Source organism: Canis lupus, chromosome 24, assembly GCF_011100685.1.
Source record: "Canis lupus familiaris isolate Mischka breed German Shepherd chromosome 24, alternate assembly UU_Cfam_GSD_1.0, whole genome shotgun sequence".
Taxonomy (NCBI): domain Eukaryota; kingdom Metazoa; phylum Chordata; class Mammalia; order Carnivora; family Canidae; genus Canis; species Canis lupus.
Window position 1 is genome coordinate 24,066,252 of NC_049245.1, and position 13,106 is coordinate 24,079,357.

General features: G+C 37.8%; 1 protein-coding gene across 5 annotated transcripts in view; it reads left to right on the top strand.

Moving 5' to 3' along the window:
- Window positions 1–13,106, top strand: part of ITCH (itchy E3 ubiquitin protein ligase) — a 152,444-nt gene that overhangs the window by 76,109 nt on the left and 63,229 nt on the right. For all 5 annotated transcript variants that reach the window (XM_038572050.1, XM_038572048.1, XM_038572047.1 and 2 more), the window contains one exon: window positions 4,007–4,052. In XM_038572050.1, the coding sequence (XP_038427978.1) occupies window positions 4,007–4,052 (46 nt within the window). The remainder of the gene's footprint in view (window positions 1–4,006; window positions 4,053–13,106) is intronic.

The window sequence follows — 13,106 nt, forward strand, 5'->3', positions numbered from 1 at the left end:
TTTGCCATTATGAAAGAAAGTCATTGAATATTTCTGCATTTATACATTTATGTGTCCCCTGAGGAGTTGTTGGTACATATTGCTATGTGCAATTTCAGCTTTACAGCATTTATTGTTTCATCAAGTATGAGCCATTTTTAAATTGTGATTCTTTTAATTGAGGTGAAATTTACACAACATACAATTAACCTTAATAAACAATTCAGTAGCATTTAGTATATTCATAGTGATAGTATCCACCACCTCTAATTTTAACACTTTGTCATCAATCCAGAAAAACAAACTGTTGTCCGTTCTATAATCACTCCTCATCCCTCCAATTCCCAATCACCTGGTCACCACTAATCTGCTTTCTGTCTCTTGATTTGCCTATTCTGAGTATATCATAAAGAAGGAATCATATAGTACATGACCTTTTGTGTCTGGATTCTTAGCATTTTGTTTTTGAGGTTTATCTAAGTTGAAGCATATATCAGTACTTCCTTTTTTGTGGCTGAATAATATCCCGTTGTATGTATATGCCACAATTTGTTTTTCTTTCATTTACTGATGGACATGTGACTTATTTTTCCACTTTTTGCCTATTAATGAGTCATAAGTAATGATGCTGTAAATATTTGTGTACAGTTTTCTTTGTGCACATGTTTTCATTTTTTTTTTCACTTCTTTTGGATATATTCCTAGGAATGGAATTGCTGGTGCTTGTTTGATAGTTTCTTGTTCTTTGCTTGTTAATTTTCTTTTGATACAGTTTTTTAATCTCCATTTGAAAATTCCAATATAAAAAAATTCCAATTATCAGAAATCTTTGGGGATATGTTTTATGTCTCTCCTTCATTGAGGCTTGTTTTCTTACACATTTGCTACTCTCTGATTGCCAGTTTATTTTTTATCACAATCTGTGGGGATCCTAGGGGCCTAAATTGGGGATTAATTGCCCCAGAAAAAGTTTCTTTTGCTTCTGCTAGTGCAGGGTATGCTGCATACCTGGCAGCACTTCAGCTGCCTTACAGAATTCCAAGCCTTAGTTTCTCTCTCTCTCTCCTTTTTAAAAAGAGTTTATTTATTTATTCATGAGATAGGCAGAGGAAGAGTCCTGGACTCAATCCCAGGACCCGGGATCAGGACTTGAGCCAAAGGCAGATGCTCAACCACTGAGCAACCCATGTGCCCCTTGAGCATTTGTTGCTGATCCACCTAGAGCTGATAATAGCCATCAGGATAACCCTTTTTTATTTTTCATATTTGCTTACTGCATCCTGTTCCTCCTCTAGTATCAGTTCATTTGTTTGTTTTGCTTTTGAGATTGCTAGGCACCCAGGAAATAGAACGAGTGAAATTGCTTCATCTATCAGCTAGTTATTTTGTGGCAGGAAAACTCTTTTGAGTAGCTCACTGAATAGAAGAGATCTTTGTAGATCTTCCAAAGTGTCCTGTGGGTAAAATGTGTGCATTTAGAAATATGATCCTTTTTTTATTGAGGAAATTTGGAGTAGGAATACTTTAAAAGGACAATACATATGTAAAATGTAGACTTTAAGTATGGTCATTGTTTCCTTCCTGGACATTCATTATTAAGTGTCAGATAATTTTGTGTCTTTTTAAAAAACTATTCTCTGGAAGCACAGGATTAGATCTATTTAATTTATGCTATACATTTCATAGTTAAGGCTTTACCTGTGTATTGAAGTGAAATAAAAGATTGAAAAAAATGGCCGTTGTCTGTACTTACTGATGAAATCTAATTTTTGAGAAACAAATAATAGCTAATATTTATGGAATGCTTATGTGCAAGGGACTGTTCTAAATATTTATGCTTAATCTTCAGAACTAGTCTATGAAGTAGGTGTCCTTTTTGTCCCTATTTTATATGTGAGATAAAAGGCACAGGAAAATCAGGTGTACTTTTCTAAGGTCCTGAAGTTAGCACATGATGAAGCTACAATAACAGACCCAGGCAGCCTGACCTCAGAGTCCGTGTGATTAAATACTATGCTTCTCTGTAATAAATGAAAAAGTTTAGAAGTGGTACTTATTGGTAGATTTAAGCCATCCCAAATGGCTTTCTTAATTTTTGAGAAAAGTGGGATACTAATTGACTGATTTTAGTAACTTATGCTGTATATTTTTATTTTGTTTTCTGATTTATGTCTTATCAGCTGTTTTAGGTGAATATATTCTATATAAAAATAATTCTTGTAAAACTGAAATGTACCTTGTTCAGCCAAAGTGCATTTCATAGTATCATGTTTTTTAAAGGTTTTATTTATTTATTTGAGAAACAGAGTGGCAGAGGCACAGGTAGAGGGAGAAGCAAGTAGAGGGAGAAACAGGCTCCATGCAGGAAGCCTGATGCGGGACTCGACCCCGGGTCTCCAGGATCATGCTTAGGGCCGAAGGCAGCGTTAAACCGCTGAGCCACCTGGGCTGCCCCATAGTATCATGTTTTTTTTTTTTTTTTTTTTTTTTTTTTAGTATCATGTTTTTAAAACCATTTTTAACAGCTTCATTGAATAGATGTATTTTATAGTTCATAAAATTCACTCGTTGCAAGTCTACAATTTAATGATTTTTAGTAATTTTGAGTGATCCAGCCATTACTGTAAGTTAGGATTAGAATATTTTCATCTTCCTGATATGATCCCTCTTATTTACACAAAATTTTGTTCCCACCACTAACCCCAGAAATCAAATCTAGTTGTTTCCAAAAATTTGTTTTGATATCTTATCACCATACAACACTATTAAAATGCTATTGACTAGATTTCTTTATATTGTACCTTTTATGCCCCCTACTTTTTTTAATGTAACATGTTTAGACAAGATGATACAGTGCCAACCTTTCTGAGGTGGTATAGTTGTAGTGGTGATTAGCATTTTTTTTTAAAGATTTTATTTATTCATGAGAGAGAGAGAGGCAGAAACACAGGCAGAGGGAGAAGCAGGCTCCGTCCAGGGAGCCCGATGTGGGACTTGATCCTGGGTCTTCAGGATGACGCCCTGGGCCGAAGGCAGGTGCCAAACCGCTGAGTCACCCGCGCTGCCCTGATTAGCATTTTTTAAATGAATTAATCCATTAATTATACTTAAGAGTAATAATAGCAATGATTTCACTGTTGAAAACTATGACTGTATTTAGGCACTATTCTTTAAATTGGTGTAGACTGTTAAACTTGAGCTCTTGTTTTTCTGCATTGTATAGTTTTTCCTTCTCTTCCTACTATTTTTGCTGTGATCACTGTGCCTACCCTCTAATGCTTTTAAAGTGGACAAGCCCTTACTGAATCCTCAGAATATTTCCCATGAATAAAATTTGAAGAAAGTGTGAAATTTGTGGCATTAATTTGCCACTTTGAGATTAATTGGTGCCTTTGCTATTCTTGAAGTTGTTTGACAGGCCCGTGCATAAGAGAGATGTTACTGCTTTTTTGTTTACAGAATCGGTTTTATGTATCATCCTATTGGTGATCAGTATTTTTCCTGAGGTATTTGGAATACAAAAGTTGGCTGAAGTATTAGATTTGAATTAGAATCAAGCAAGCAGGGAATCCCCGGGTGGCTCAGCAGTTCAGTGCCTGCCTTTGGCCCAGGGTGTGATCCTGGAGTCCCAGGATCGAGTCCCACATCGGGCTCCCGGCATGGAGCCTGCTTCTCCCTCTATGTCTCTGCCTCCTCTCTCTCTCTCTATGTCTATCATGAGTGAATAAATAAATAAAATCTTAAAAAAAAAAAAAAGAAGCAAGCATATTTTTCACAACGCAGAAGTAGGATTTAAGAAATAGTACTTCGACTAATTAACATTTCTTAAACATAATAAGCATTTGCACAGCATTTTCATAAAACTTTTCTAATTTCAATCACATGACTATCACATTTCCTTTTAAATATGTTGAAATTTAAGTTATAGTATATTCTGCAAGATTTAATAAAAGGCTTTGCATGTTTAAGAAGAAGGTGAAAACCAGTTTGAAACTCATTTTCTGTGTAAATTTTATTCATGTTAAAGGTGTTCCACAGAATGATGATGGCTCTAGACTGAAGGATGAAACAAGGTAAGAGTTCACTTGTTTTACCACAGAATATAAGAAGAGACAAAGGAGAATGAATATTCATTGAAGTCAGAACTTTAGTTTGACTAAATAGTTCAGTCTGCTATAAGAATAAATGAATGTCAAAAATTCAGGGCTCAGAGGCACCTGGCTGGTTCAGTGGGTGGAGCATAGGACTCATGATCTCAGGGTTGAGATTTAGCCCCACCTTGGGTGTAGAGATTAGTTAAAATATATATATATATATTGGGGATCCTTGTGTGGCTCAGTGGTTCAGCGCCTGCCTTTGACCCAGGGCATGATCCTGGAGACCCGGGATCAAGTCCCGTGTCGGTCTGTTGGCATGGAGCCTGCTTCTCCCTCTGCCTGTGTCTCTGCCTCTCTCTCTCTCTATCATGAATAAATTTTAAAAAAATCTTAAAAAAAAAAAAAAAAATATATATATATAGAAAAAAAATTTCAGGGCTCAGGGTAAGAAAGGAAATCTTTATGAATGTTTCAGGACTCTTAGCTCATCTGACTGCAATTCTCTGGATTAGGCCAGGGATACCTATGTTGCTAGTACTTTCTTCAGTGGTTTAAGTGTTTCAGGTTGTATAAAGTGATTATATTGGCACTTTTCCAACAGCAGGGAGTTCAGAATCCTAGGGCCATCACTGGACTGTTAAATATTTTTTCTAGGAAAGCTGGGACATAAGCTTTGGGTATATGGGAAGGTCATTATGAGCTGTGGTGTCTTCTGGGCCTTTGTTAGAAGGAGCAGAGATTTGTAGTAGCTGTTTGCTCTTAACCTAGATTCAGCACTTTTTTTTTTTCTAAGATTTTATTTATTTATTAGAGAGAGTGTATGAGCAGCAGGGAGGGGCAGAGGAAGAGGGAGAAGCCGACTCCTCACTGAGCAGGGAGCCTGATGCAAGACTTGATACCAGGACCCTGGGATCATGATCTGAGCTGAAGGCAGACGCTTAACTGACTGAGCCACCCAGGCGCCCTTTTAAAAAAGATTCTATTTATTTATTTGAGAGAGAGAGGGCACAAGCATGGGGCGGGGGGGGTGGGGGGGGAGAGGGACAAGCAGACTCCCTACTGAACACAGAGCCTGATTCAGGGCTTCATTTTAGGACCCTGAGATCATGTCCTGAGCCAGAATCAAGAGTCAGCAGCTTAACCAGCTGAGCCACCCAGGCATTCCCTGACTTAAAAGTTTAAGTGTTTAGTGGTTATCCTAGACACTGATAATGGGAGATAAACTTAGAAAAGGAGATGTTCCTAGTCTCAAGGTAGTAAGTAACGTATCTTAAAGAGTTACAGAATTCTACTGGATTCTCTGTTTTTCCCAAACTGAGTAAACAGTGAGTAGGAAGATGATGAACCACAGAGTCATGGTCAGAGAAGAATATAAAAGCAGTATCATAGAACATAAGGGAAAATATCCTGAAATAATGGGATATTACAGTGTCAGGTGCTGCAGGAGAGGAGAGGAGCAAGTAGAACAAAATGTTGATGGTTGTTGAAGCTGAGTTGTTAGGGAGTTTGTTGTACTAGTCTGTCTACTTCTGTGATGTATGGAAAATTTCATAATAAAAAGTGAAAAAAGAAAACTCAGCAAGATCTTTGGGTAAATTAAAATATATGAAACTGTTGTCTTTTATCTAATAAAATATCTACCTTCAAAGTCACTCCTGTGATAAAGACTCGTCTCTCCTACTACTCTCACAAGAGGTGAAATATTAAGGACTAGTAACATCTTGCCCAGGGATTAATAACTGCCCCCCCCTTTTAAGAAGGAGGGTTGGGAGGGGCTAAGAGAGAATTTTAAGCAGGCTCCACGTCTAGTGTAGAGCCCAACAATGTGGAGCTCAGTCTCACAACCCTGAGATCATGACCTGAGCTGAAATCCAAGAGTCAGACGCTTAACCAACTGAGCCACCCAGGCACCCTGAATAATAACTGCTTTTGATTAAAAAGCAATAGAAAAAAAATTTTAAATTATATCTATCTCTGTAGACTGAAAACAATATAAGCCTCTTATGTCTCTTTTTAGTTGTATGCATAATAGAAGTTTTTTGAATTCCTGAAATTCTCTGCAAATTAATGTTTTAATATTTCAGTTTGCATTCATTAATTAGGAAATCTTTTGCATAATAAATCCATATTTTTCCATTAGTAAGTGAAAATATCATAGGATTTTGTATGTTCCTTGAGAAGTTAAGTCATTTTCTTTTTTTTGCAAATCTCTCTTTTTTTAAAAAAATATTTTTTAAGTAATCTCTACATCCAGTGGGGCTCAAACTTAAAACCCTGAGATCAAGAGTCACATGCTCTATTAATTGAGCCAGCCACACGCCCCTATAAATCTCATTTTTAAAATACTTTATGAAACTACTCTGGACAAGTATAAATTTCTTCCAAAGGCATTCCTAGAGTCCTAGCCTTATGCCATTTATTTAACCAATTCTTTACATCTTCCCAAGTGAATCATTGTCATAAATAATCTAAGGAGTAGTGTCTTCTAGGTTACTGAGATTGCCAGACTAATATTGAGCCTGTCTTTTGTGTTAAGCATGAATTCTTTGAATTAGCCTTTATTTCAGAGAGCATACCTCTGAGATGATGGGTTTGAAAAGCATTTTGTAAACTGTCCAATGCTTTTTAAAAAATATTTTATTTATTTATTCATGAGAGACACAGAGAGGCAAAGACATAGGCAGAGGGAGAAGCAGGTCCCCTGCGGGGAGCCTGATGCAGAACTCGATCTAAGGACCCCAGGATCATGACCTGAGCCAAAGGCAGACACTCAGCCAGTGAGCCACCCAGGTGCCAACCTGTCAAATGCTTTTAAATGTTACTCTGCAACAGTCATGGCCATGGCTGGCTTTCCCTCTTTGCTTTTATTTGCAGACATCTAATTGTAAGACTAAAAAAACGGCAATATATACCCAGTGAACAAGGGCTTTGTGTCCCTCCCCTCCAATCCATTGCCTAGTTACCAATTAGGAAGATGACTAAACAACTTTAGGTTATCTTATTTTTGTCCTAATTCAGGCACTGTGTAGTGTGAATATAATCTTCTTAGTCTGCTTTCCCCTGTAGCATGTTTTGATGTTTTATATTTCTCAGTGTTTTCTTATGAAGTTCAAGATGATTGGTGCCTAGTATTCAAGATTTTGTTACTAGAGGTACCTTCTTGACTGTTAAGACCTTATTGTAGTAGCATCTTGGTTCTCCAGGGTTCTTTATCCTGTCCATAAACATCTGAGCTTATATAGAATTATATATGTATGATGAGGTAGGCAGAGGTTTTAAGATTGTGGAGCAGAGGAACAAAGCCATAGAAGCACATACTTTGTACCTAATTTCTTTTAAAAGATAATTGGTGGTGGGAAGTTCCACCACCATGATGATTCTGTATAGTATATAGGTTTCCATGTTGGTTTTGTTTTTTTCCCCCGTGTCGGTTTTCAAAATCCATTTCAGGTTTTATTTTCACACCTATTTGTTTTTTTAAAGATTTTATTTATTTATTTATTCATGAGAGAGAGAGAGAGAAAGAGGGAGAGAAAGGCAAAGACACTGGCAGAGGGAGAAGCAGGCTCCATGCAGGGAGCCTGATGTGGGACTCAATCCTGGGACTCTAGGACCATGCCCTGGGCTGAAGGCAGGCACTAAACTGCTGAGCCATCCAGGGATCCCCTTCACACCTGTTTATTAAAGGAACTGAAACAAACCACCAGTGCTATTTTAGTGTGGCTGTGTTTTTCAGACTTCTGAGTGCATCAGAATCACCTGGGAGGCTTGTTCAACCACAGATTGCTGTCTTTATCTCCAGTTCCCAGTTTGTTATGTCTAGGTTTGGGCTCAAGATTGAGGCTTCTCACAGGTTTCTAGGTGTGCTGATGATGTTAGACCAGGCCATATACTTTGAGAACCAGTATAGTTTAGACATACAGTTATTTTTTAGAGTACAACAAAAACTATTTTGAGAAATTGTTTCAGTTATGTAATGAAGATTTTCTTGAATATCTAGCCTTAAAGAATTGTCATTCTACCTTAATCTCCTACTCTTTTACTTGAGAACTAGTTTGAATCTTGTTTCTTTTGTTGAACTTTTAAAATTTGTGTTTATTATTAGAAAACGCATGACATGGGATCCCTGGGTGGCCCAGCGGTTTGGCGCCTGCCTTTGGCCCAGGGCGCGATCCTGGAGACCCGGGATCGAATCCCACTTTGGGCTCCCGCTGCATGGAGCCTGCTTCTCCCTCTCCCTGTGTCTCTGCCTCTCTCTCTCTCTCTCTCTGTGACTATCATAAATAAATAAAAATATTAAAAAAAAAAAGAAAACGCATGACAGTTTTAAAAAATGTATATCAGTATATAAAATGTATAAAAGCTTCATGGAAGAAATGGCATTTGTCCTAAGACCATAAAACATTATAATTTGGCTTTCCATGCCTTGCGGAATTGGAGAGAGGAAGGAGTTCTAGGTGGAAGGAAGAAAAACAGTTATGGAGATGGGGAACAACACAGGGTGTTTTGTTGGAAATCCTCGGTCACAGCATAAATAGCTAAAAATAGAGTAATTGAAAGGGGAAAATGGCAAGTGGTGAATTAGCTGAACCAGTTAATATTTATTGCCTCTTATATGTCAGGCAGTGTAATCAATCAGTGTGTTTCCTCTCATTTCACTGAGTCTTGAACTTTTTTATGAAGTAGGTAGGGGTATGTATCATTTTGATGGGTGATGAGAAAACTGAAGCTCAGAAAGGGAACTTGCCTGAGTTAATATTGTGGTAACACAGTTGAACCTGGGATTGCCTGACTTCACAGCCTGATTGTCATGCTTTACTGCAACCTAAACTGGGACTTTTTTTTTTTTTTTTTTTTTAAATAAATGATGTGAGTATTTAGCCCTCAATAAATGTTAGTTATTTTTCATGTTACATTAGATTGGGGCCAGGTGGAGATTTTGGTTTGTAAATACAGACATACCTCATTTTATTATGCTTTGCAAATATTTTGTTATTCACAAATTGAAAATTTATGGCAACCCTGCATTGAGCAAATCTGTCAGCACCATTATTTTTATTTTTATTTATTTATTTTTTTTCTTTTTTTTTTTAATTTTTATTTATTTATGATAGTCACACACACAGAGAGAGAAGCAGAGACATAGGCAGAAGGAGAAGCAGGCTCCATGCACCGGGAACCTGATGTGGGATTCGATCCCGGGTCTCCAGGATCACGCCTTGGGCCAAAGGCAGGCGCTAAACCGCTGCGCCACCCAGGGATCCCAGCACCATTATTTTTAATAGCATTCACTCACTTGTGTCTCTGTCACATTTTGGTAATTCTTGAACTATTTCAGACTTTTTCATTATTACATTTTTAACGGTGATCTGTGATTAGTGATATTTGATGTTACTGTTGTAATTGTTTTGGGGTACCACACACTGTGCCCATAGAAGGTTTGATCTTAATTGATAAATGTTGTGTGTGTTTTGACTGCTCCACTGACAGTCTCTCTCCTCCTTGGGTCTCCTTATTCCATGAATCATAACAATTAGGCCAATTAATAACCATACAGTGGCCTCTTAAGTACTCGAGTGAAAGGAAGAATTGCATGTCTCTCACTTTAAATCAAAAGCTAGAAATGATTAAGCTTAGTGAGGAAGGTGTTTTGAAAGCCAAAATAGTTTAAAAGCTAGGCCTCTTGTGCCACATAGCCAAGTTGTGAATGCAAAGGAAAAATTCTTGAAGGAAATTAAATTGCTATTTCAGTGAACACACAAATGATGATAAAGCAAAACAGCCTTATTGTTGATATGGACACTGTTGTAGTAGTCTAGATAGATCAAACCAGCTACAACATTGCTTTAAGCTAAAGTTTAATCCAGAGCAAGACCCTGACTCTCTTCAATTCTATGAAGGCTGAGAGAGGTGAGGAGGCTGCAGAAAAGTTCAAAGCTAGTAGTGGTTTGTTCAAAAGGTTTAAAGAAAGGAGCTGTCTCCATTAACATAAAAGTACAAAGTGAAGCAGCAAGTTATCCAGATAATCTGGCTAATTAACAAAGGTTGCTACACTAAACAACAGATTTTCAATGTAGATGAAACAACCTTATATTGGAAGATGATGCCACCTAAGACTTTCATAGCTGGAAAGAAGTTAAAGCCTGGCTTCAAAGGACAGGCTGTTTTGCTAGGGCTTAATGCAGCTGGTGACTTTAAGTTGAAATCAGTGCTCATTGTTCTTTCCAAAAATCCTAGGGCCCTTAAGAATTATGCTAGATTTACTTTGCCTGTGCTCTATAACGAGAACACCAAAACCTGGTTGATAGCACATCTGTTTACAAAGTTTATTGACTATTTAAAGCCCATTGTTGAGACCTGCTCAGAAAAAAGATTCCTTGCAAATGTTACTTACTGCTCATTGACAATGTACCTGGTCACCCAAGAGCTCTACTGGAGATGTACAAGATTGATGTTTTCAAGTCTGCTAATACAGCGTCCATTCTGCCAGTCCTTGGATCAAGGAGTAATTTTGACCCTCAGGTTTAATTATCTAAGAGATACATTCCTTTTTTTTTTTTTTTAAGTTTTTATTTATTCATGAGAAATAGAGAGGCAGAGATGTAGGCAGAGGGAGAAGCAGGCTTCCTGAGAGGAGCCTGATGGGGGACTTGATTCCAGGATCCTGGGATCATGATGTGAGCCAAAGGCAGATAGATGTTCAACCACTGAGCCACCCAGATGTCCTCATTTCTTTCTTTTTTCTTTTTAAGATTTATTTCAGAGAGTGAGCATGCAAGAGGGTGGGCAAAGGGAGAGGAAGAGAGAATCTCAGGCAGATTTCAAGCTGAGCCTGGAGCTCAAGGGTGGGGCGGGTGTGTCTCTGTCCATGACCATGAAATCACCATCTAAGCTGAAACCAAGAGTCAGATAGATGCTTAACCCACTGCACAAGCCAGGCACCCCCAAGAAATACATTTCTTAAGGCTATAACTGCTATAAATAGTATTTCTCTGATGGATCTGGGCAACAAGTTGATAACCTTTTGGAAAGGATTAAACATTCTGAATGCCATTAAGAACATTTGATTCATAGGAGGTCACAATATCAGCATTAACAGGAATTTGAAAAAAAAAATTGATTCCATTCTAAGCAGGAAGTTGTTAACAGTAATCCAGTGAGAGATATGGAGGGTTAGAACTGGGCACTGGTGGTGGAAGAGTAGAGAATTTAGAGTAAAATCAGTGAGACTTAGGTACTGAGTATCAAGAGGCAAGAGAGAAGAAAAGTCGTGTTCACTGGGAAGATAGCAGTAGCACCTGTAGAACCAGAACATGGGAGGAACAGTAGCCTTAGAATTGGCGACTTATTCTATATCTCCTGCATTTAGTTGATCATTTGGTACTAGAAGATGAGAATGAAACAAAGATGAGCGATTCTGATTTGGGAATCATTTCAGGGATGGTCTTTGAAATCATGGAATCGGAGACTCTAGGGGGAAATTCGTGGAAAAGGGAAAGGAAGACAAGAACAGAACCATATTTAGTGAGTGGGAGGAAGAAGACAAACTGAAGAAGAGATGGCTAGAAGAAAATGAATAGTGAACTTATTTCTGAGTAAATTTAATTAGAAGTTAAGTTTATAGAAATATAAAACTTCTATATATTTTAAAATATAGAATTAAAGGCAAGTGACATTTAATAAGTTTGAGAAATGATAAATTAGTATCCTCAGATTATAAAAGTATCATACAGATAATAAGGAAAATTATTCTAACAAAAATTTATAAAAGATATATACAGTTTGTGGAAGAGGAATCTCAGATGGCTTGTAAATGAAATATTGTTGAGCATTAACATTTTGTTTTATTGTGTTTTTTAAGATTTATTTATTCATGAGAGACACAGAGAGAGAGGCAGAGACCTAGGCAGAGGGAGAAGCAGGCTCCCTGCTAGGAGCCTGTTGTGGGACTCTATCCCAGGACCTCAGGATCACTACCTGAGCCAAAGGCAGTCAGCCAGCCATTGAGCCACCCAGGTACCCTGAATATTAACATTTTAATTTATCAAATTAGCAAAGTCTTAAAAATATTTAAATACTTGATGGTAAAATGCCTTTTTCCTAACTAGCTGATAGGAGAACAGATCAGTTATTACCTTTAAAAAAATTATTTTTTAAAGATTTTATTTAGTTATTCATGAGAGACACAGAGAGAAAGAGGCACAGACACAGACAGAGGGATAGGCAGGCTCCATGCAGGAAGCCCGGCATGGGAATCGATCCTGGGTCTCCAGGATCAGGCCCTGGGTCTCCAGGATCAGGCCCTAAACCCCTGAGCCACGCAGGCTGCCCTTGAAAATACTATAAAAAAAATTTAGCAGTCTGTATTTCAGTCTTTAAAATATTTGCATATGGGCAGCCCGGGTGGCTCAGCAGTTTAGCAACTGCCTTCAGCCTAGGGCGTGGTCCTGGAGTCCTGGGATCGAGTCCCACATTGGGCTCCATGTATGGAGCCTGCTTCTCCCTCTGCCTGTGTCTCTCTGCCTCTCTCTCTCTCACTGTCTCTGTCTCTGTCTCATGAATAAATAAATAAATAAATATTTAAAAATATTTGCATACTTTAAACTAGGTATTCTATTCTGATAGTCTATCTATAGGAAATAGAACATCCCCACCCCCAACTACCACCACCAAAAAGAAAAGAAAAAAAAGTGTTTAAATGATGACATGTCCATACATTATTCTGTAGTCATTAGATATTATAAATGTTATTGAATAATTTGGGAGAAAGTACCCAGTGTATAATGAATAACAAAACCAACTCATATTTGGGATGTCTGGGTGGCTCAGCGGTTGAGCGTCTGCCTTTGGCTCAGGGCGTGATCCTGGAGTGCCAGGATCGAGTCCCACATCGGGCTCCCTGTATGGGGCCTGCTTCTCCCTCTGCCTCTCTCTGTATCTCTTTTGAATGAATGAATGAATGAATGAATGAATGAATAAATAAATAAATAAATAAATAAATAAATAAATCTTAAAAAAAACCCTCAAATT